At 39.6% G+C, this 22,861-nt stretch overlaps 1 protein-coding gene across 1 annotated transcript in view; it reads left to right on the top strand.

Annotated features, from left to right (window-relative positions):
* Positions 1-22,861, top strand: part of LOC143009158 (homeobox protein PKNOX2-like) — an 85,228-nt gene that overhangs the window by 42,527 nt on the left and 19,840 nt on the right. The window contains exons 3-4 of the mRNA XM_076161171.1: positions 9,355-9,461; positions 12,293-12,429. Of these exons, the coding sequence (XP_076017286.1) occupies positions 9,375-9,461; positions 12,293-12,429 (224 nt within the window). The 5' untranslated portion in view covers positions 9,355-9,374. The remainder of the gene's footprint in view (positions 1-9,354; positions 9,462-12,292; positions 12,430-22,861) is intronic.

Here is a 22,861-nt window from a genome sequence, read left to right as displayed (position 1 = left end):
GTAAATTTATCCATGACAGAGCTGAAACAAAAATAAGTTCACTGAAGCGACTACGACAACCATTTGGTCGGTGTGATGTTCACCGTGTGTGCATCATGTATGAAGCGGAGCATGTCTGTGTTCCTATTATGATGTTTTCATGTAGGAGGATGGAGGAGTGTGCCGCAGCCTCCATGCTGGTATGTTTGTGCTGCAGCCAGTGGGAAACTGGCTTCATATTTTATACATTTACTTGGATGTTGCAGGGTTTTATGTTGTATGTGAGAGGATCAGTGAGTCAGGTTGATCTCTGCACTGATTCTAAAAAAGAGAAATTGATTTGAAATACTCAGTTTAATTGGAATTCAGTTGTTTTTGTTTCTGACTTTTAATATCTGATGAATAATACAGTATTTAATACCCATCTGTAGGTAGTCTGTTAACTGTGCTCTGTTTTAATTACCCGTTAAATATCCAATCCAGTGCTTATGAATGATCCAGTTTGGCAAATAATTTGGCAAAAATAACTTGTACAACTGAAAATCTGCTGCCAGGCCACATGAAACCCTGGAAGACTCACTGGCGGTGGAGTGCAAACCTCTCGGGGATGTCACCTTACTCTTTGACAGAGACTGTGCACTCTGTTGGGCCTGTCCTGTGACTTGTTTACATCCTCTCTGTTGCTCTGCTGCTTCGACCTCATTGTAGCCAAAGCCCACACTGCCATTTCAGGCTATAGTATAGCTGACACCAAAAACCAAGAGGCAACAATAAATGCTCGACTTTATTTTAATTAAAGAAGACACAAAGGTTTCGGTGTGGTGCGATAATGAATTGGATTTACCTTGCTCACTATTTAAATGGGAAATAAGTTAAAAAAAATACACTCAGATGGTAAAATAACTTACCTGAGATCTTTTTCATCTTTGCTTTATGTATTTTGCCTCATCAGAAAAAAAACACCTAATTATAATAAGGGCTTTTAGCTATGCTAATAAGGTTATTTGCATGCAAACCACCTGTCCTTAGGGAAATACAAAAATACTGTAGTTATACCACCATCCACTTTACTTGAGACTTTAATTTTAAAAAGCAGGAAAGAACACAATCAAATCGGAATTTGTAATATCCAAACAAGCATTTGCATAAATACAAAGAAAACAAGAATTGAAGTCAGAGTGAGGCACTGATGCTATTGTCAGCAGTTAGAAAGAAAGCAATGAATCCTGCAAACTGTCATACCCGAGGGAAATTCTTGTAACTTCATTATGGCTCTGGGGCATATTTGAATACATGGAGGATGTTCATTAAGAAGTTGAGTATGAAAGACTCTGCTGCAAAGGTTATACATTTTAGTCCATGCATGAAATGTCATTGGAAGGACAAGTAAGAGGAATTGTGTGAGAATCGAGTCGAATCACGAGCAAAAGGAGCCAGAACCCTACAAGCCAAAGTCAATACTGTATTTACACTGCATTTCTTACTTAAGTGTGAGTCTTGATATCATTCCAAACAAGTATTTAATCAATTATATTAAGTGTTACTCACATAATGTTAATATGCTGTTAACATTAAATAACACTGCATTGCATTACATTACATTAAACAGAGTGGACTTCTTGGTCTGGCAAGCCTTTATTTAATTTATTTACCATATAAATGCATGTGCAGTCTTTGTAAGGACCACGTATAAGAGCTGTAACAGACAGATGTACATTTGACCTATAGAATAACACCCAAGTACAAATCTGTTGTCGGCATCATCTCTCTCTCTAATTTATATGACCACATCTATGTTGATCTAAAGTGATTAATCCCAACATACAGACATTTCTCTGTCATGTATGTGTTTATTTGCAAATTCTTTTTCATTGCCGTGAGAAGCAGCAGAAGGATGAAGTTGCTTTGGCAGCCTTAAGGCTCTGAGACCACAGGTTTTGTGCGTTTGAGTTTGTTTCTAGCTGACTCTCGCTCCTGATCACTTAATTACCTGGCCCCCACTGAATATACCCAGCTGAGTATAAGACTAAAAAACAGCATGTAACAAAAGATTGCATGCTACTGTATCTAATGTGAAATGTCTGACTTCATTACTGGATTGATAAAAGGCTACAAAATATTCACCACACATTCACATTCACCACAGGAATGGTCCCCTTTTTCTTTTTGTGTTTCATTCAACATATTTTGCTCTCTATTACAGCACTTGCGATCATAGATATTGATATAACATAATGTATCTTGTACTTTGTACATGCTACTGTTAATGCATCAAAAACAATCAAAATATTCCATCTCTTGAGTCTCCAAAATTCAAGATTCATAGTTTTCACAGTGTGAACGGCTTCGACGTTAGACAGGGTTTGGGGTGAAATAATGAACACTAACTGTAGTGGGGTTAAAGGTGCCATAATATCGTCTGAAATGTAGTAAAGATGAAATAAAAACGTAAATAGTCATGTACAACCCTATATACTTGAGTAAATTAAGATGTAGTTACATAACATCTATACTTCCAGAACACTGCAGAGATTTAAAATTGTGTCTGGAGTCTCACACTTGAGATAAACCTCTCATTCACATTGTCAACATCAATCCACCACATCTTCCACAGTGATTTTGGCTGAACACAGAGACAAAGTCCACCACAATGCTGCGATGTCCTCCACTCTGCTTCAGATCTGTGTTATCTGTCTTGCGGACTAGCAGGAGTCCAATCAACAAGAGCAGATGAATAAATGATACCCGTCCGAATTGGAAGTGTGGGTTGGTGATGGGAGTGTTGTGCGTCTGGGCAGAGTGAGGGTTGCTGGCTCAGGTTAATGAGGTGGTCTGGGAGTGTGGACCGGGGTCCTGGCTGCCGTATGTGTGGAGCTCATATTAGCCGGGGGGGATTTGTAGCCCTAAGACGACTGGTGAGCGTATCTTTGCCTCTGGCTATGAATGTACTTGTGTGTAACAATGTGTGTGTATAAATATGTGCGTGTTAGAGCGAGGGGGAGAAAGTGTGTGCGATATTGGTCACTGGTCGAAGCTTTGCTATCTCTGTGTTTAGTGTTGGTGCATTAATATACATGCCTATGTTTGTATGCATGCCCATTCCCGTGTGCAGGGTGTTTGCGCTCTGATCTGTGTGTTTTCCGATTTCTGTGTATCTGAAAGTCGGACCCCGAATGTGTACACAGACCCACCCCCCCCTTCCCCAATCTCATTACCACACCGCCCTTCCCTCCACCATTTTACTCCAAACCATCAAGGCCTCGCCTGCTGGTGTTTGCATTGTAAATCAGGCTTGACAATGAGGCCATGATTAGATCCTGCGCATATTCAAAAACACCTGATTTATTTATTCATCTTCCTCACATACCGATGAGTCAGGGCCTCAAGATGAATAATATCTGACCAAGGTGACATGCCCACTTCTAAATCTTATTCATTGCATCTTCAGGTCAACCTCTTAACCAACAAACTCAAACAAGACAGATTAAATGAGATTTTGATGGTAAAATGTGCAAATGATATCGGCACTGATCCTTACAGCAAGAAGAAGGCCACTCTAGAGGCTTCCTCCTGCATGGATACATCTGCTGTATGTTAAATAAACAAAAACAATAAATGCATATCAAATGTACAAAAAGTCAAAATAGGTTAAATATGTTTGGAGACTGTATTTATATCTCGCCTTGAGTGTAACATTATGATATGCCGTCTATGTTTTCATGAATATGCACACGCTTTTATTTATGGATAGCTTTGGGATTTTGAGAAGTGGATCAAACTGGTGCTGTTTTTAAGAAATTGGCACCTTGGAGATTACAGTTATTTCTCTGAGAGAAAACACACTGGCCTAAATTTTGTTGTTGAGATTAATGTACGAAACTACCACTATGTTAAAGCTGTCAACGCGAGCCTGGTTCGTAATCAATACTAACTGAAAAAGAAAAAAAATATACATCAGCATGCTTTGTTTTTAATCTGTGATCACCGCCTTAATTAGAGTTGAATCCACATGGATCCTATGAGCCGTCAATATTTATGACAGATACATCCAAACCCTACGCACTGCATAGCAATTTCCTTCCATGCATCAACAAAACAGACACAGCAGTGCATCCTTCCAATGACTAACAGCGTCAAAACACCAGTACTTCAAATGCAAACGTAGGAAAACCATCTATAACAAATTAACTACAAAATGCACGTCATCAATCCTAAATATGTTTAATATAAAGCTGAGAGTCTTACTGTGGACAAATTATTCTATTTATGGCAATTATATTACAAGTTGGGATGAAGAGTGTTCCTTTGTGTGTGTATGTCTGTGTGTCTGGTTGCATGTTGGGTTGTAAAAATGCACATTTTACCGCATCCACTCCAGTCATCACGTGGTTTCAGTTTTGGTGGTAACGGTGAGTTGTGTCCTGCATCAGCTATGTCTCCGGTTTCCAAGTCTTAGTTGAATCACACACCCAAATCACAGACAGACTGTTTACACGTGAAGATTGAATTCATTATCGCTGTGCGAACTTGTGTGAATGTGTTGGCTTTGGCACCTTGACTCACTGTGTTGTTATTCAGTCTGACAGTGGCGTCAGTGAGGTTCTGATAAACAGAGAAAGGCTCTGTCTAACTTTGGATTGTCTACCTCAAGTCTGCTCTCGTTCCTTACAACCCATTCACACTTTATACATGTGAGTAAACCCCCTGCCTGTCACGATCTGTAGTGCCAGGAGTGTTTCCAACACATGCACTCGCTTCTTTGGTGTTTAAATTGCAAAGAGGATCATCTGCCTTTTATTCTGCTTTGAAACGGGACACATTCCCATTTCACATTTGATGATAGAGGTGTGCTGTATATTACATTTACTTTCAAAGAAGAGCAGATGAGAAGAAGACTTAGGACATGGTCGGAGGCCAGAGGCAGTGATCACATCATATGTGACCATATATAGATTTTCATTTCAATGCCAGCTAGTAAACGAGGTGAAACTACTGTAACGGCACACACAAACCTCACACACATACAACAGAGGCGAATTCTATGATATTGGAAACTGAAAAGAGGTATTTCTCACAGCAGAGAATTCCAATGAAAGAGTACGACTACAAAACCCTTTGATGTTTGTTGGAATAATGTTCTCCCTACTTCTCATTTTCCATTTCTTGTTCGCTTCTGAATTTTGATTGTGACTACAGGCACTTTTCAATTGGTGCACAATATGAATTCTCTAATAATTCACAGGCCTTTGTTGAGGGACAAACATGTCATTTGTCTTCAAAATGAATTTTACAACATACTGTGTAACTGTACACCTTTGGGTGGCAGATGGAGGAGTATTGACTGTTTCAAGATGTTTTTCAAGAGGTTTGAGTCAACAATTATTGTTATGGTTTCAGGAGGCAGGTTTTATTAGGTGTTTAATTTGACAGTTGAAATTAAATGTCTTGTTTGTTGGTGTTTTTGCTGTGTTCTCTCATGTACCTCAATGCTTCAGCAACCAAAGTATGCTGTGTATGTTTGCACATGCTTATGTGTGTGTATGTGTATATTTATGGATGCACGATTGCTCTCTCAAATTTGGCGTAAGGTGCCTCATTCCTCGAGGGATGGCGAAACTTGAGAGGCCGCCTAAAATACTGTGCAGTAATTGGAATAGCCTTATCTTTAGTCTCATCAATTAATGTGCAATTTTCCATTTAATCACTAACACGCTTGCTGCATTTGCAATTAAAATGAGAACTGATAACAGAGGAGAGATGCCTTTCAGCTGATACCAGTTGGAAGGAGAAACAGAAACCAGAAGAAGCAATCAGGACACAAGTTGTCACACAAACAAGCATCACACACAATGCAAGGACATGCATACACACCGCAAATATGCAAATTTTGCATTTATTTTTTTATTACTTAGGTTGAGAATAAAACTTAACAGGGAGATAGCATACTAGTGGTTCTCAAACCAACAGCACTATTTGAAGCACCCTGTGTTACTCCAATTGACTCTGGAAATATGGACAGTGAATCAAAACAATAGAAAACTATGGAAATTATGTTATTGTTGCAAATTATTTACAGTGGGAAGATTATTTTCCCATAAATAGCCCACATGCCTCTCTGGTCGCTATTCCTCTGTTCTACGCTTGTGGCTTGTTGGTGAAATTGCACTTGGTTGTTTTGGTTTGTGCAGAGGTGCTGCTCGCTTCATTATGCTGATTTCCATGCTCTAGTTTTCATTTAAGGGGATGTTCTGAAACTGCTGCAATGCACAACAACACATTGATCCACATCTATTCTCTCTGGTGACCGCACCACTGTGCACACCAAGTGAAAACAAGCTGTCTTTGAGGCATTACAATTCCTGATCTCTTGCAGAATGTGAAAACTGAATGTGAACGCTTGCTGGCCTTGTACCTGCATGTACTGGTGTGTCCAACACGGTGTGTAAGTAGGTAAATTGAAATGCGTTGTATCTTAATACAGAAGTAAAATATAATGAAAAGGTTTTCAGAACCTGTGAGTTTGCCACAAGCATGAGTCTTTGCAAATTTAGCAATATTCAACCCATACTGCTGATTACATTACACTACAAAATTAGGTGAAATTCCAAAGGAATGCATCATTTGTTCTTTTTAATTAAACTAAACCTTTATCTCACACTGCTAAGAGAAAATGTTTGGTAGCTGTTGTGGTTGCCCTTTGGATGCAGAAGTGACTTTAGCACAGTTATGCTGACTTTTCCAGTCAGAGACAGTTTCTGCCAGTTTCTGGGTTTCAATGGGGGGATGAGCTCACCGGCGGGGAACGTTTGTCATGCATTGTCCTGAGTCTGAGGAGAAGGATGAGATGTTCACAATGCTTCCTGTCTGGCACCACTAACCTGAAAACTATTCAAAGAGAGACATTTTACTCAAGGTCTCAACACAGATGTGTTAGACTACAGGAGGGGACTACAGCAGGGGATTTATAGTGACGTGTGACTGAATGAACTGAACGATCTCTGTAAAGTCCCTTTTCAGTGCCTACTTTTTGTGTGTCTGACATAAAGTCAGGTTATTGGACACAATGCGATATTTGTTTTATTCTGGTTGGTGTCACTTAAGTATCCCCACAACATTCCTTTGCAATTTTTCTGTGATACTTGTAATATTCTTGTAAAAACCTATTACATGATCAGTGTTCCTTTTCATAAGGCCATAACCCCACAAACCTTAGAGTGAGATACATCAAATCCTTGGCTTTAGTGGTCAGGAGGATTTACTGCACATTTTTTATTTCCTGAGGCAGCAGCTCTGAACGGCTGTTGCAACCGTTTGCTAAGATTTCGCTCAGATGTTCCAGTTCCATTTCACTGGCTTATAATCAAGTGTTTTCCTCCAGGTCAAAACCATTCACGCCTTCCTTTTCATCGTCACGCAAGGCTGTGAGTGTAATACTCAGGCATTTTTCCAATAGAATATCTCATGATCTCAAGATTGGGACATTGTAGAAATGGAGGTTGTGATGAACTGGGTAACACATTATTTTAACCCTCTCCCCCATTCAACATTCACAAGCAGTATATTAAAGAACTAATTGTTTGCATCGCACTACAACAGATGATGATGTAGTCAATAAGCACATACGGTATGAGGGTGTGATACATATAAGAGGTTATTATTATTATTACAATCCTATACAGTTACATTTATAGTTGTATTTTTTAGTTTTCCAAATGCATAAAATCATGCATCCAGTCGGGCTTTGGCATATTTTGTGTTTTTGTTTCCTTTCTATTTTCACCATAATGTATCATAGATGGGGCCTAAGATTTGTTGTGAAAAAGTACTTACAAGTCCTCACATGGCTTTCTGTTTTTAATTACAGTTTTACGTCAACATCAATTTTTCAATTTAGACTCCTGTTCCATATAAATGTTAGCTTTTATGGATTTTATATACAATTGGCTGTTGTACGAGACATTTGTGTGTGGAGTGTGAGTGCCAAATAGCTGCTGTACTGTTGATATTACATAGATAAAGTCAACATTAATAAATCGCAGAGTTGTCCCTATTTAAGATCCACCTTTCATGGGAAGAAATGGTTACAATATGTGTTGATACAATCGTAATAACTATAATTGGTAATATGCAGGAATCAGGAAATGATAATCAACAAACACAACACTCAGTATGGAATGGAATGTCCAATTGTAATTTATAGTTAATAACATTTTATAAATATTAGTCAGCTCTAATTAAGTCTTTATTGTTCATAATTTACTTTAGGTCAGCTTTTAATAATTAATGTGCCATAAAACATTTATTGCAATAATAAACACTTAACATATACTTTACAGCATGTTATAGTGTTTTCTGAGGAAGGTAAAACTTGATATGCTAGTTGTGAAATAGATGTAAATGTGTTGCCTAAAAGTGTATATGTCTATGTATAAACAGTATATGGCTTTAAAAATCAGCTTTGGTGTGGCAAAATTGCAAAACGAGGACCTGCATTTCTTTTTGATATAAGTTCAAGCTGAAATATCTTGATAAATAAAATGTTCATCAAAGTGAAGCATCATTTTCATCAAAGCAGCCATTTCCCTCTGAAAAACTGCTTCGGGTCAGATAAGTAATTTATAGGAAGTTTTCACGCAGCATATACTCATAGGTTATATGTAGCTTCAGGATGGAGCGCCTGCTGTGTTTGCCTATAGTAAGTTGGGATGATAGTAGGGGGTCTGGGTGTGTGTGTCTGTCAGTGTGTGTGTGTGTGCGTGTGTGCGTGTGTACCCCTGAACCAATTAGCTCCTTCAGTGGGGGTGGGTGTAATGGTTACAGCGGTGTTCCACGGGGTACAGCCCCTCAGCCCTGTGGGTTCCTGGCCAATAGCAATTAGCCCACCAACAAGAGCCCTAATTAGCCCCCTTGATTGGCTTGGTGACAGTGGTGACAACAACACCAGCAGACGACCAAGGTGACTCCTCGACGTTGTGCTGTTTTAAAGCCAGCTGTAATTAGCAAACAAGCATAACTGTCTGTAATTGGTAAACAAGTAGTCGGGTGTGTTTGCGGTGTCATTATGAAGTAGCTGCTATGTAAAGTATTTCTGTAAAGTGCTCCATGATTGACTTTGTGTTAGTTTTGTTTTTGTATGCTCTGCGTCGGTGTCCCCAGCACTCAATATTAATACATCAGCGGGGCAGAGGACTGAAATAAATGAGTAAACAGAAAAGGAGTAAAAGAGGAGTGAGAGGCTCGAGAGGGAGATGCAGCATGGAAATCCCATCTCCTATTATTTAATCATAGCAGCACCTGGTGGTTGCTCATGTAATAGAATTTACAATCACCGTCAGCACTGGATTCATGTATATTGTGTGTGTCTGTCTTCCCCAGTCTCGATGTGAAGCTATCCCATGATGCAACATGTGTCCCCAGCACCAGCAGTGACAATGATGGCCACCCAGAGCGTTCCTCCACCATCGTACCAGGAGAGCCAACAGGTCAGAAAACTTCACCGGTATTTAGCTCCTACATAACTCTCAGTTCAACTTACAAAACAACTAATATTCCTTTGAATGTAACACAAATAAGAATAATTCCTAAAAGTCATCATGCACACTATGTACATATACAATAATATATTATTGTAAACTTTAGGGATGTGTTTATGGGAGATCACTATAATAGAAAACTGAAATTTCAGAGAACAGAATGTTGTTTTAGGCTGACAAAATCGTTTTTCAGCCAAGAAACAAATATCGAGCACCATCTGCCCTACATTAATCTTTGGAAGATTTTCAGCCTGTTGTGTGAGGAGATTGAGTTTAAATCTCTGTGTTAAATGTATAAATCCCAACATTAGGGGTTGAATTGTTCTCCAACAAGCATTGCATGACTCCTATGTGACTAGATTAGTCAACTGACCCGAGGTGTGAACGACTCTCAGGAGATAAATGCAGGTTTAATGGAAACATGGAAAAGAAGAAGCCACTTGGGTGACCTCTTGTACAAGAATAAACTAAACAACACTAAATTCTAGTTGTCTTCAACTCATGACTCTTGATATTTAGTCCATCCTACATGAGATTTAACACAATTTTATTGACAAAACAAAAACACATCTTACATAGATGCATATTTCCTGTACCACAATTAATGCAAAGATTTGAGTCAGACGTTTACATGGATGGAATTAATAAGGTTCTGTTGTTCGCTGAATATACATGATTTACAAGAATGTCATGGATTCAAATCCTGTGTCCCTTGGTCCTTTCTGTGTGGGGTTTGCATTTTCTCTGCCTGGGCTCTTGGTACTCGGGTGCAATTTCCTACACCATCAAAAACATTTGCATTAAGTTAATGACCAAGGCACGGTCATTAAAGACCTAGTGTAGTGTTGTCCCACACAAAGCTGCAGATCTGGCTGCCCACTGCTCCGAATGGTTAGGGGTTAAATGAAGAGGACGATTTCTCCTACGGGGACATTAAAGTGTAACTGAAACTTATAAGGGAGAGACTATCAGGTAAGATTGCTTACTTTTAACACAATCGCTTAGATGCTTAAGTAAATCCGTTTTACAATTCCATAACCTAGGTGGGTTACTCATAGTGGATTTATGCTGATTTGAATCCAGTCATGGTATTTACATGATGTTTAGGCTATACGCGTTTTAACATGTATGTAAATGTACTATCTGACAAGGAGCAGAGGAATGTATTGCAATGAGATGAAGTGGCACAACCCTAATGTAAGACTTTGTATGAATCTAGTGATTTCTCATGAGGGAGGTTTACATCATCATCAAGATGTGACTGCAAGACAGGTACATATGTCAAACAGTTTAACGGAACAAAGTGGAAGAAAAAGGGGTCAAGCCCCAGCCTGCGGTGCTCCGCACAACATGCAACGCCACCAACAGGTCAGCATAATTAATGTAGCATCGAGGTGGCGTTGCAGACCTTCACATTGACGGGAAGAAGAGCAGGTTCATCTGACCGCCAGTCCCTCCTCCACGTCCACACCACCTCCGTGTTCTTTCGCCCAGAGGATTAGTGCCAGGGGACAGCTCCCTAACCGCGCAGACTGCGGCTCGGCAAATGCAAATGAGAGCTAGTTAAGTGTGAAGAAGCTAATTTATTTCCCATTTGGTGCCGGGATTATGACTGGAAGCTTCCTCCCACCCCACCCTGACTCAAAAAAGGAGGGGGTTGTTACAGAGTGAGAAGGGGGGGGGGGAAAGAGGGAGAGAATGGATTGTGTTCATTAAGCACATTCTCTCACCAAAGGATGTTCTGCAGATTTTGCAGTGGAGCCATCACTGGGTTTATGCTTGTTCAGAGGACATAGGCCGAAGAATACAGTGTAACTATGAATCATCAAAATGCAACTATACCTCCAATAACTCAGGCGCTATCACACTCAGTGAAGTGACACCAGAGACTTAGTGCTGCAACTAGTAAGTACTAATTGAATATTTATCATTTGACGGAACAGTAATCTGTACTATATATGACTTCAGCAGACCTTGTTTAATTATTCAACCAACCCTATCGCATTCATTTAGTTGAACAGCTTCATTACAAGGCTGTCGTCCTTAAGCATCAACAATGCAGTCAGGATACATATGGTATTCATTTGCAGTCTGTCAGAATCAGATGTGTGTTAGAGCTCAATGATGTTGGCAATGATGGTGATGCAGGCCAACAACAACTAACAACAGCCCTGCATTGAATCAGGCTTTGTGAAGCTTAGAGGTCTGAGAGATGTTGATTCAACTTTATGGATATTTCTAATGCTGGGATTAGTGCTGGTGGTATGCTGATTGCATTTTTGTGTATTTTGAGAGTTGTTATATATTCTGTCCAGCTTGTTTTACGCATATGGGGTTAGATGAAATAACAGAAACAACAGAAAGTGTTTAACCACAATAAGCCAGATCCTGATGTTGGTCATTCGTGGAAACATTTTTATCAATTATAATGTAGTTGTGTTCCAGTGAGCTACTCATAGTATTGAGCAACTGCAGTAACACAAATTTTTGAGGTTTTGTAATGTTTTGTACATGAGACCGGAGGGAAAGTTTGGGAAAGCTCACCCCTCCACAACTCTCACCGAATGAAATGGAAAAATAAAGCAGTGATGTAAAGGGTTTGTCTGCTAGAAAGAACTTAACTGCAAAATATAATATGACATGAAAATTCCATAACATGTAAATGTTTTTTAATTTCATTACTTTTACTGAATCAAAATTTATCTGAGCACAAGATGTTGAATTTCACATTTCTTATTACTTTAAGTCAAAAGTAACTTGTGCATCTGTTTTGTACCCAGATGACGGGCACCACTCAGCAGAACACCAAGACCCCACAGGTCCATATCCCAGCAGCCTCTGCAGCAGGAAATACCTCTGTCAGCGTGACCCTTGACCCCCAGGCCCAGCTGGAATCTGATAAGAGGGCTGTATACAGGTCAGTTTGTGCCCCAGTGTCTCTTAATGTCATGACCCACAAGATGTTCATGTGATATTGCGTTGTCGGTAGAACCGTCCTGGGAGAATCTGCACTCCTCTATGTTTCCGGAAAAACATTTGCAAAGGAAATGTCTCAAAGAAAGTCACTGAGCATGTGACACATGTGAGGTATAATAAAATCTATTTATCTTCATCAGACTTTGTGCTACATAATTGTAATGAATGTAATACAACTATAAATACAAACAGATTTGACATTTTTAGGGTTTTTAAGAAATTGTGACATTTTCACCCTAAAGACAACAAGAATTATGTTGCTGTCTTTCTGCAATGGTGGATATTGTTGTTGATAAAATATAAAAATAGTCATTAAACTATTCAGACAATTAGGACAGCATCAGTCTTTTACTAACACATTTAAAAAGCATTTCAGAGCGTTATGCTGCTGTAGTGAGGCTTTGTTTTGTAGGATGGACATATTCTGATTGTTTTGAAGGTTAATTCAGACAGAATGTGCTGGTGTCAAACCATAAAAGCTTTGAGAAAATATTATACATTTCCTAAGATATCATTGTTTCAAGGGTTAATGCCACCGTGTGTTGCTGAAAAGCCTTCAAAATGGTCTCTGTATGCCATAGGTGAAAAGAATATTGAGAAATTATTACTGAACATTTCTCTCTAGCCCCCTGCTGTGTTCAGTCATTTTTGCTAAATTGACTTGAACTGGTACTCTGTGATGAGGGACACAACAGCTCCGTTGCTATTTTTTGTTGTTCTCTTTAACTAACCATTACACAAAGGCTTTTAAGTTTGTGTGTTTGTTTTGTGTCTTTGTTGGTTCTTTTGCATGAAGGATGCCTCTTCCACTGCTCTCTTTTGGATTCACAAATGAAAGAGCAGCTTCAGAAAATGCTCTCACTCATTGTAGCCTAACAGAAGCACTCTCTGCTTTCTACACTTTGAATTTATTGAACTGACTTTGAAATATTCCCGTCACATTTCCAGTGTTGGTTCTGGATCCTCTGCCGCCCCTGGTGAGCCACTTTAGCAATAACTGGATCCAGACATTGTGTGTATAAATGAATGAGTGAGGCTATTTACAAACCTAAACTTGAATGCGGTCATTGTTTGGGTTTAAAATCTCAGAGTAGGCTAAAGTCTAAAACATTTTGGACCACAAAATGTTGTGTATTCAGTTCATGCGGTAAAGATGAAATGTAAGCAGAGTGAGCACATTTTAATAGTAAACCAATTTGTTTCCTTTTCATGCTATCAGTCATTTTATAAGGTAAGCGTGACTTTTCCAGTGAGATTTGTGGTTTGGACTCTTAATGGTAAAGTTAAAATCACAATATACAAAAACAACAACCTTTTAGTATGTGTCAGATATGATTTGGGAGTTTTTCTTTGCAATAATCTTTTTCTACTTTGTAAAAAGAAGCACTCCTTCTTATATTTGTTATAGGGTTAAACATTTGTGCTAAACTTAAAGGGGGCAGATTCTTTTATTTGCATTGTACTGTAACATAGTAATGAGAATGAATTGAATATAGTCAAGCCGTAAACCCCTAAGGTTAACCACAGGTCCTGAACTTCTCTTTTTGATTAGCTATTGTATTCTGATGTTTAACTTGAATTGACTCACATACACACACCTGATTAGACAAGACTGCCAAAACCCATCAGTCCCCCCAATTATGCCTCTGTCTCTCTTAACAAGTTTTTCAGGTTTTTGACCAGACCATGGATACAGAGTTACCTGAAGAATCCAAGAAAAATTTAATTAAATTTTCTAACTTATGGCTCAAACATTACAGGACAAAATCACACATTTGAATTCTATTTGAGTCTATTCATATTTAATGAGATGACAAAGTGTCTCAGAAGATGCTTTACTGCAATTTTATTAACAATAAGTGGAATCAAGTTTTTTTAAGAGCATCAAATGACTACTAAACACCTCTTCAAGCACATCCAGGCCCTCATCAGCAAGGCTTACTGGCAAACAGAGCTGTATATCATCACAAGGCGATGAAAAGAAACGCCATGATTTTATGATTCCAAACGGGGGCGTAAAAATAGAGAACAAAATAGCACCCTGAATGGAAACTCGAGTTACTTACCATCTAAATGGTGCTGTGGAGAATTTAAAGCCGTAGTCTGATCATTTCTCCACTTATCTATAGTCAAGGTTTCCTCTTCTTTTCACTTTTCATTTTGATGTTAAGATTAGATGATAGATGTTTGATTCAGACTGCATGCTTTGATTACCACGCAAAGGGCCTCGAAGGCATCGCCTTTTTAGTCGGAAAAAACACAAAAGAAAACCATTGCTAAGTAAAAACTATACCAGCGAAAAACATACCTCTGTCCTGTCTCAGCTTATCACTGGAATATTGATGTACACTTATAATGAGCTTGTATTATCTATTTATGAAATGAATTATTCAAAATAAAGGCATTTTGAATAGCCCAGCGAACAGCGCAGAACACCTAAACTCTACATTAGGCGCAAGAATAATGCGGCACGAGCTGCCCTTCGATACCTCGCTCAGTCAGCCCTGCAGTGATGACGCCGCAGAACGTGTCGGGTCTTCTGCCCCAGCCCCTTCTGGTCCCACCCAAAGGGTATCCGCCACTGCTGTCTGAGGAGGTGCAAGCCCCTGTGCTCAAGCCTGAGGCGTGCTGCTGTAAAGTCCTTACCAAGCCTGAGGCTGAATTTCTAAGCTCCTCTGAGATACAAGGCTCCCTTTGATGTGAGCAGCCATCTTTGGAGTGGCTTCGGGTGCTAGTGGTGGCGGTGTGTGTGTGTGTGTGTTTTTTAGCTGCAAACGCCTCTAACGCCAGCCTTCTCTTCCTTCGCTAAACCACATACAGTATACACAGTGTACAGTAGTAGTAGCCCGGTTTAGATAGGTAAAATATTCTGTACATTACTTGTTTTTAATTAGTTCAGTGTTAATTATTCTCACACTTTATCCCTTGCTAGGAAGGAAGGATTGGATCTGTGTTTTGATTCTTCTGTAGTTATACATAATTAATGTGAAACACCTCAATGCACACAATGCACAGTGGCATTAGAGATATTACAGTTGGCTACACATTCTTTGGGTGATGTAGAGTGATTGAACTGCTGTGTAAGGAAATTGCAATGAGATGCAACCAATTGGACAATGTGTTGCTTACAGATTCACTTTCTTGGTAATAGCTTATTGAATCTGCAGGTTTGAAATGTAACATTGTATTTATTGTTGTGTTCAGGAACATATTTTCCGCTCATCTGAACATAAGAGAAACCATGAAGATGGTGAAGAAGAGATTATTTTCCAGGCTGTGCAAAACATTTTCAGCATTGTGTGAAGCCTTGTGGAAAGTGAACTGACTTTATTCATCACAGTTTGGTTTTTGAAACCCGTCTGCCACAGAAAAGATATTAGATGTTCCAGAAAATAAGACGGCATCCAAAAATGACTGGTCTCACCTCCCATCTTGTACTTCAGCTCGCTCTATCGAAAGGCTTGGAACGTTGTTAGTGACAACTCTCACCCAGCACCTTCCCCCCCCTTTGAGAAAACACCTTCTGGGAAAAGATATACGCTCTGATACAAATTTAAGTGGTTTAATAACAAGCTACTGACGCTGAACTGTTGGTACTTTATATGATCATTGACTTTTATATCGTTGTTGTATTTTAATTCCCTCTTATTGCTTGGTTTGTTTAATAAAGATAAAACCATCAACATGTAATACTTAACACTTAAAACACAACCGAGACTAAAATGGCTTGTTTTCACTTAGTGTGCACAGCGGTGTTGCAGCAAGAGAAGTGGATGAATGTGGACGCTTAAAGTGGATCATTGCATTTGTTTGTTATTTTTGCATTCTGAAGGATTGGAAAGGTTTCAAAATTTGGAAATCGTTATAAACCGAAACTGTATAAAGATAAAAAAGGCTAGAAAGATAGTTGGCTCTGCTCATCAGTTAAACATGCATTGATAGTATGTCAGAAAATATTGTACTGCTGATTTATGATCAGTGAGTGAAATAAAGTAGTTGAGAGCATCAAATTGTGTTCTAAACATCTCCTAAAAGAGACTTAGTGAGTATCCAGGCCCTTATTAGGAAGGTTTAGAGGCAACTATGGCTGTATATCATCCCAAGACAATGAAAAGTAACTTCATGGTTTTATGTGACCAAACGGAGGCATAAAGATGGAGAGCAAAATAGCACCCAGGATGGAAACTTGAGTTTGTTACCATCCAAATGATGCTGTGGAGAATATGGAGCTGGCTGTCTGTAAATCCCTACGACGGCCAATTAAAATGTTGTGATCAACAGTGTCAAGGGCAATGGTGAGCTCAGGGAGCAACACGAGCTAAACATTCACCAGCATTTTCCATTAAATGTGATTATTTGTGTCTCTTAAGTGAAATACTTATGTTTAGCGTTCACTTATTTTGCCCCTGCAGGAGCTAATGACTAAATGCACCTTGTTACTTTGTTATAAAACGCAATTAAAATTTACCTCACAAGTCACCCACTCTCCCACAGTGAGTCAGTATGCAAAAAAGACACAAATAGCGCTCTTATTTTAATAGACGTCTGATGCGGCTGTGTTCCTGCCTCTACGCAGCGCTCATACGGGGGCTGTAGACGTGAAAAGGAGACGAGCACAAAGAATCAACATCTCTCTCATTTTTCTTTCATTATTTTGCTCGGGAAGCCTGTGTGGGCTTTAATGTTTCTTTCCACTAATTGCTGGAATGCCAGCTTTATATGGAGATGTGTACTCTCCTCTCTGTCTCTCTCCCGACTTCATTATTAAGAGCGGAATGAATGTGTGATAGGGTAATTAGCCTAATGAGTTGTGGCATTTACAATAAAGATCCTTCTGGATTCTCTGCATCTTATTAAAAACCTGGTACGGCTTTTGTTTTTCAGGTTGTGGATATAATGTTCACGGTTGATGGAAGTTGAGTCGGCTTAGTGATGGAAACATGCACTTAATTGAAAGAGACATCAGAATCGTTCTTTATTTTAAATAGAAATGTCCTTGTAATGCTTAGAAACAACTTGATTAAAAGAACACTTTCAAGGCAAAGTTTTATGAGTTTATTTGAGGCACTCGCTGTGTACATCTCACCACACTGCACAAATCCTCTTGAAAAAGTTCGACAATGGGGTAAGCAAAAAAAAAAAAAAACGTTTTGGGGACATAACGTTCTGAACTAAATTAGAAACTCTTTGACCCTGACCTATCTGGAATAGGACGTTTATGGTTCCTTCAGTGAGTGCCTTCTGTGTATTCCCACTCTGCCTCAGGTACCTTGAAGATTATGGAAATGTGTGCAAGTGACGTCTGCGGTGTGACACGTGTACTAACATCAGCAACGGAAGCATAGGCTGGAATCTCTATGGGATCTCTCTATTATATTACATATTCATTCGGAAGCATTGTATGACACATACAGTAAGGCTGTACAGAGTCAAAGGGTCTTGTCCAAGCGTTCTTGTTTTCTTGACTTTTATCTCATAATCAATTCTTGGGATATGAATACAGTTTGTCCACATTTATGCTTTGTTTTTATCTCCATCTGAAAAGTAGATTGAATATCTTACAAAGATAATCATTTAATCACCAGCAAGAGCTTGATTTAATTACTTACTGTAGTGTTTAGTTCTGTATTATCACTGTATTGCACTGCACTGTATTCACATAACAGTATTCCAGAAAAACAGGATTTAACCTCATTATATGTAACAGTCTCCTGTATTTTGTTTTATTTTGCTGTATGTTTACTTAGCATCAGTAAGGGGTGAAATAAGAAAAACAAACAGGCACATTTTAAACAACTACAATTGGATTTATTCTGGCTTTTTACAGTGCTGGGATTCCTATACAAAGATGGCAGTGTTGCAGTGTAAAGCTCTGTATGGTGCATATTATCATTCACTCTCCTCTGTAGTGGGTCTTTACTGAAAGCCTCTCTCACGCTGGTCAGCCTCAGTTTTTTGCACTCAGATAGGATTTTAGGGTTTGTGTGTGTATGCGCACGAATGTTAACCTGCTGTCTTCTTGACAGTTGCTCACCTTCCTACAGATAGAGGAATTTATCTATATCTCTGCAGTGTTTATGTGTGTATACGCACTCCTTGAGAAGATTTGAAGAGCTCTCGTGTCAAACACGATGGGAGGACTTTTAATTTGACACTTCCAAGGGCAGCCTTGGCCAAATTTGTGCTTGTCTGTGTGTTTTCCTGCCTTAGTAATGCACCATAAAGTCTGTTTATCCTCACTGCTACAATGCATCAATGTACCCCCGACCTACTGTGCTGCCTTTCCAACAGTGTAAAGACTCTCGCTGTTTGACGGGCTCAACACAGGCCGTGCCTCCTCCATTTAGCAGGTCAGCGTGTGTCGGTGCTCAACTGCTGCTGAATGCAGGAAACTGTCAAAGCTCAAGTGGTTTTATTGGCTGTTTCTTTCAGATATCCCTTTTTATGAGTTTCCTCACTGCTTGACTTTAGATGAGAAAGGAAGTCCACAATTTTCTTTTCTGTCTTTTTGTCAACATGTGTAACTTAGCAATCTGTGTTATCTTTTCTCTGCACAAGAGTGGCCTAAAGCAAACATTGAAACGAATAGGACATAATCTGCACTCCACAGCTGTCAAATAGTGTCCTGAGGAAAGACATCATCATCCATCCATTCAGTCGGAGATGTTATCTTTGATTGTTCGCCAACATAAATGCTTTCATCAAAGAAAAGCAACAATTGCTTGGTACAGAATCTATTGCTATGTTAGTGCTATTTTTAACAACATACTTATATAAAGGTTGTTTTTTTGAAGTTATTAGTTATTTGTGATTTATACTTGTAAAATCTGCAGTTTTATATTAAATGATACTTATACTAATTGTATAATATTATAATCTATTTACAATGTGTGCATGTGCAAAAACACAATGATCCTCCACTACTCTCCCTTGATCCATCACTACTATGCACACTGAACAAAATAAATCCATGTTAGGTTCCATTTTTTTAAGCTTCCAAAAAGCAAACTCTGTTTTGATGGGCCAGCTGTGTTTCTCTAACCAGGTGTGTAAACGTATGAGTTACATGTTTATCTGTTTATCTTTGTCACTTGAATCACTCCTTGACAGAGTGTGTTTCCCTTTCTTTACTTTTACATGTTTATCTGAACATATTAGAGATATAAAGGACCTATCCAAACGACACAAGTGGGCAACTATCACTTATTCTTTTTAATGGAGTATTGCTGATCTATAAAGATTAATGGATGATTTATTCATTGTTAAAAACAATCAGTTACACCTTATTAATCCTTTGTAAATTACGTTTTATTAGAAGGTGGCACCAGGATATTTCCCCATTTTCTACATGGTGTTCTACAAATCTGTAGTATGAAGAAAATGTGAAGCAACTTGACTTAATCATTCATTATTGATTAGATTCAACACTAAACCAATAGTGTGCTACACTGAGGACAAACAAGAGATCTGTTACTGTCTTCCTCTTTGGTGATAGAAAGGTTCCAGTACGTACACACCTCCCGGTTCTATACATCTGCTGTGGACCCTAGCCAGAATTGCAAACAGGCAGCTGTAGACTGTAGTCTCAGCCTGCATTGCGGGATATGGGTGGGGGTGGGACAGATGGGGTGGTGATAGTTCAGGAGTCTTTAGAGAAGCAGAAATTAAAGAGAATTTCAGGACGTATCAATGGAGCTTTGAAAGGTATAGAGAGAAAGGAGACTGGAATTATTCAGATGTGTTGGGGTTCTTCATGTGTCAGTGCATACATATGTGTCTGTGCAAGTGGGTGTGTGTGCATGTGCCTTCCTCCACACACATGCACACACACGCACATACACGCACACACAATCGTGCATGGGGTATGCTTCAGACATGTAGCCTGGGGAAACGGGGGCCTTGTCGGGAGCAAACACAGCAGGACTCCACCACAAACTGGCTTCTAATATACGGGCATACAGCAGGCCTGATTAGGATGGCAAACAGTGGGGAGCAGAGAGAGAGAGAGAGCCAGAGAGACCCCCCTCCCTGCCTCACACACACACACACACACACACACACACTCACACATACCTTTAAACCCCACCTCCCTGCTCCCTCTGTACCCTGTTGGTGGTCTGCCAAATTATTACAAAAACCAGAGGTAAAGCAAACCTGGAGAGGCAAACACGACTTGTGCTTTAGATGGCTTCACCGCTTTGATTTGAGTTTGTTTACATGCACAGCTCTGCGTCTGAGTGCAGAATATTCCAGCTTGTCAAATGAAAACCCGGTAACTTCAATTTTTGCATAGTGTGGTCTGTAATTATAGATGAAGAAATAACAATTTGAATATATATGCAAATAAAACAGATCCACCTTCAGGGCTTTAAGCTTATTGCTCTCCACATGATGTACTGAGTCAGTTAGGCCTCACTGGACTTATAGAGTCTTGTCTGCTGGTGTTTCATCATGTTACATTGCAAACTTGCCACAAGAGTTTACAAGACCAAAGGCTCTTAGATTATGTCACTTTACTCAAAAGAACTAGGTCAGGTCTTGACCAAAGTCTGCTGCAGTGCAGTGGTGGTTTAACACCCATAATTTCAATATGGTGAGTGGTGAATATTCAGATAAAATAGCAGATGTGAATGTACTCATTCAGCTGTGAGATACAAATTTCGATTAAGTCAGTTAATGTCACAGATCTGTCCGCACAGTGCATGCTCAAGACTTTAGGAAGAGATATACAGTTTCTACTGTGCTGTTTGTGCAGGCAGAAAAAGGGGAAACACAGCCATGTTAGTCAGCTGTTTCCACACTCTGTTGCTTCATGGCTTCATTAAACACAGGGACATATTTTGTCTTCTCCCAGTGCGCTGGTGTCCTCCCACACTCCGCACATACAGGTTTGGTTTGTGTGTCCACAGATGTGTTGAAGTATAAATTGGCCTTTGACAACAAGCAACTATTTAGACAAGGAAAATGCAGAATATGGCTGCTGTTTTAGTCACAGCATGTAGCAGCACACAGGTCTGCATTTGCTGACATGTTGTTTGCTGATCATCAGAGACTACAGTGGTATATACCACCATCTGAGGCAGGGGAGCTTCCTGCTTATGGCCTCATCAGGTCACTTGATGGTGGCGTCATCAAACTCGAGAGATTATTGTGAAAAGCGTGGACTTGATTTAAGTAAGTAAGTAAGTAAATAGCAAGTGCACAAACTTTTACAAAAGAAAGATTTTGCAATCGACATTTTCCTCAGTTAAAGTATTATTTTGTGTTATTGTCATTGCTATTACATTTAGTCATGTGAAATAGCAATTGTTATTTTGATAAAGCAATAACAGCTGGTTTCGGTGGTTTTGCCTATATGTAACTTTAGACGTGACAAGTTAGTCATGATTTCTAAAATTCTAAAATGTCTGAAGAAATGGCACACAGACTTTCAGCAGACCTAACAATGGTGTGTTTTTCAGTGATGTAATATGTCTACCTTTACATTGCACAATAGTCTTTATCAGGTGCATCACCCATTAATTAAATAGGAGAAACCTTGCAGCACTATATATCTTCCTGCAGCATCAAACTCTTCTGCCATAAAGCAGATGGCACTGCAACTGCCACGTCCCTGGCCTTCATGTTTAAGTCATCTTATACCCTGCTGGCCTTTGATTCTCCGTTTTGGGCTTTTTGTTGGTGACCCAGCACGGTGCAGCACTAGAGGGTGGGGCACCGTGCTGACTCCACTCGCCGGCCGTCCTGTAAATCGCTCTTTTATGGCCCCTGTAATGATCCCCCAGCCAGCAATCTCCACTCCGTCGCACTGCAGATAGAAGCTGCTGCTTTTGGCACTCAACATGGGGGGGGGGGGGGGGGGGTTGCTCAGGGTGTTTGGAGGTAGTAGAAGATTGGGAGACACACGTTGTGTGACCATGCATGCCCGCACACAGACACACACACACACACACACACACACACACACACACACACAGACACATGCAGTTATGCTCATGTTCATAAAAATGCATGCATTTTCACACCCCATCTACCTTAATCCTGACTTCCTGTGTAAAGGTCATAGAAAATGCCGAAGTGTAGTGTTTTTACCTCACTCCACACTAGTGATATCCAACTGTGCACAATGGTATGTTGACAACATGTCTTCATGCAAACGCTGATTGCCTTGATAGCTTTTGCCTTGAACATCCTTTATTCTAAATCTGGCTGTTAGCTGTGGAGCTTAAAAATCCCCATAAACTGCTGCACTGAAGCGACTGTAAGCTTATTCGATAAACCCATAATGATCTTCAACTTAATTGCTGAACCCTTACACTCAAATCTCCTCAGCGAGGACATGATGAAAGAGGTTTTGTCACAGTTTTGTTGGT

This window comes from Genypterus blacodes, unplaced genomic scaffold (assembly GCF_046128005.1).
Source record: "Genypterus blacodes isolate CSIRO-AG114 ecotype Tasmania unplaced genomic scaffold, CSIRO-AGI_Gbla_v1 ptg000111l_1, whole genome shotgun sequence".
NCBI classification, from domain to species: domain Eukaryota; kingdom Metazoa; phylum Chordata; class Actinopteri; order Ophidiiformes; family Ophidiidae; genus Genypterus; species Genypterus blacodes.
This window is presented reverse-complemented; position numbering and strand designations above follow the sequence as displayed.